The sequence below is a fragment of the Bison bison genome, unplaced genomic scaffold, assembly GCF_000754665.1.
Source record: "Bison bison bison isolate TAMUID 2011002044 unplaced genomic scaffold, Bison_UMD1.0 scf7180017855246, whole genome shotgun sequence".
Lineage (NCBI taxonomy): Eukaryota > Metazoa > Chordata > Mammalia > Artiodactyla > Bovidae > Bison > Bison bison.
This window is the reverse complement of record NW_011485819.1, coordinates 32,907-35,395: the sequence shown is the minus strand read 5'-3', so window position 1 is coordinate 35,395 and position 2,489 is coordinate 32,907. Positions and strand designations below refer to the sequence as shown.

The 2,489-nt window shown below is 38.8% G+C and overlaps 1 protein-coding gene across 1 annotated transcript; it reads right to left on the bottom strand.

Moving 5' to 3' along the window:
* Nucleotides 1-1,119: 1,119 nt before the first annotated feature.
* On the bottom strand, nt 1,120-2,046 carry LOC105001926 (olfactory receptor 140-like). Its single transcript, XM_010858378.1, has one exon. The coding sequence runs from the start codon at nt 2,044-2,046 to the stop codon at nt 1,120-1,122; it is 927 nt and encodes a 308-aa protein (XP_010856680.1).
* Between the last annotated feature and the right edge of the window lie 443 nt (nt 2,047-2,489).

Here is a 2,489-nt window from a genome sequence, read left to right as displayed (position 1 = left end):
TGCTTGTGGTCAAATTATGGAGGAAATCACTCCAGTTGACCACTGAGTTTGAGAAAGTGACATTTCTCAAACTGGTGAGAAGAAACACCAGTTAGAGTGTTGCAGTTAAAGATTTATAAAGAGTAATATTTTAATGTAAGATAAACCAATGCCCTCTAGGTACAGAGAGGAGATTGTCAGTATCTCTAACTTTCCTAAAAGTTCATCTTAGACATTTCAATTTTATAAAGATCAACCATAGTACTGGTTTTCACTAATAGGAAGAATTCTGGAGGAGATTTTGTCTTCAAAAAAAATTCTCCTAATGTACTAATGTTGCTGCTTTTGTAAATGAAATAGCATAATTTGAACTTTCGAAAAGAAGACAAAAAATTGTAGTGCTGAAATATACTGTTACACATGAGACAGGCTGCAACATGTTGACACCAACTACTGCAAAGACAAATGAGTCATTAAGACTGCAGATAATTTTATTGTCTATATACTTGAATGTACCACACACAACTATTTACAATTTAAGTAAATAGAGTAAATGAAGACTAACTTCAACATTTCTGCCTTATTTTTTGTGCCAAGGAAGCACTTAGACTGAATTATTATTTGCTCCTTTTGTGCATGCCTCTCTTCTTGTGTTAGATTTATATTAAAAAATAATTGCTCAGATGTTATTTCCTTGCTCAATTGTCCCTTTACTATTTGTTTATCTAAGAATTTCTATACCTCGTCTCTTTAATACAGCCCAAGCAAAAACAGAAGTTCTGAGATTAATGTCTCATGAAAAGATTTCATATAAGTAACATATATGAAAACTTTAATAAAGTAGATGTAAGACTCTAGGAAAGACATATTCTACAATCATCAGTCCTGGGGTTTATAGTTGTTCTCCTCATTGCCTAATATGAAGCTAAAACACCGATGTTGAAGTCTCTGGAATGTATATCAAATAATATCAAAAATGCCTAAAATATGTCTATCAAAAATTAAATACTCAACAAATTTTAATTTTGAGGCTATTTTTTATGGTAATGATCTGCAAAATTTATTATTACTTTTTTTTTGGTAGCAGGTACAACCCTACCTATGTGGTATAAATCACTTTTTTTTGTCATCGGGAACAGCCTAAGTTACTCTCCTCTTCAGTAAACTCCTCATGGCATTTTTCACCTCTGTGTTTCTCACTGTGTAAATGATAGGATTTAACATGGGACAGAGGATTGCAAAGAACACAGTCACCAACTTGTCCACAGGATAAGTGGCCACAGGACGCAGGTAGGTGAATATACAAGGGACAAAAAAGAGCACCACTACTGTAAAGTGGGCACCGCATGTAGAGAAGGCTTTGTGTCGTCCTTCAGAGCCATGGGATTTCAGGGAGCTCAGGATGACTATATAGGAGATGAGCAGCATGAAAAAAATAAGCAAGCACATGCCCCCTGTATTAGCTGCCACCACGATTCCAAGCCTGTAAGTGTCGCTGCAGGAAAGTTCCAACAGTGAGAAGAACTCACACATGAAGTGATCAATGACGTTGGGACCACAGAAGGTCAAGTCCATGGTGAAAAGAATCTGCACAGTGGCATGCAGAATGCCCCCAGTCCAGGTCACCACCACCAGGAGCTGGCAGAGCCCCTGTCGCATGATGGCTGTGTAGTGCAGAGGCTTGCAGATGGCCACATAGCGGTCATAGGCCATGACAGTGAGGACGATGGTCTCTGACCCTCCCAGTAAGTGTCCCACAAAGAGCTGGGTCAGGCAACCATCCCAACAGATGGTTCTCTTCTGGTACAGCAGGTCAATGACCATTTTGGGGGTGGTGACGGATGTGAAGGAGGCATCTATGAAGGACAAGTGCATGAGAAAGAAGTACATGGGAGTAGAAAGTGTGGGGCTGAGGGAGATAGTGATGACAATGAGCAGGTTGGCCAGCACCGTGAATAGGAAAACAAGTAAAAGGACAACAAAGAGTATTTTCTGCAAGTGTGGATTCTGTGTGAGTCCCAAGAGAACAAATTCAGTCACATTGTTGGGAGGTATCCAGAGATTCATTTGGGAACTTACAAACTGCTGAGCCTAAGTTACCTACAAAAGAATAAAGATCGATACATATTAATCATGAAGTAATAATAGTTAGAATTTCTGTAATAGTCCAGGTTTGATGCATGATATTGGATGCTTGGGGCTGGTGCACTGGGACAACCCCAGAGGGATGGTATGGGGAGGGAGAACGGAGGAGGGTTCAGGGTGGGGAACACATGTATACCTGTGGCAGATTCATTTTGATATATGGCAAAACCAATACAATATTGTAAAGTTAAATAAAATAAAACTAAAATAGTCTTACCTGTGGGGAAAAAAAAAAAAAAAGAAATAGAACAGTCCCTGTAACTGTGGAGCAAGCCCACAGTTTAGTCCCAGTATTTGTTTTAATTCTTTCTTACTGATGAAAAAATTATGCTTGTCGTCTCTTCAGATATCAAATATCTGTCACC

What these genes read in the sequence shown, in the direction of transcription:
- LOC105001926 (XM_010858378.1), bottom strand. Translation starts at nt 2,046, where the DNA reads ATGAATCTCTGGATACCTCCCAACAATGTGACTGAATTTGTTCTCTTG.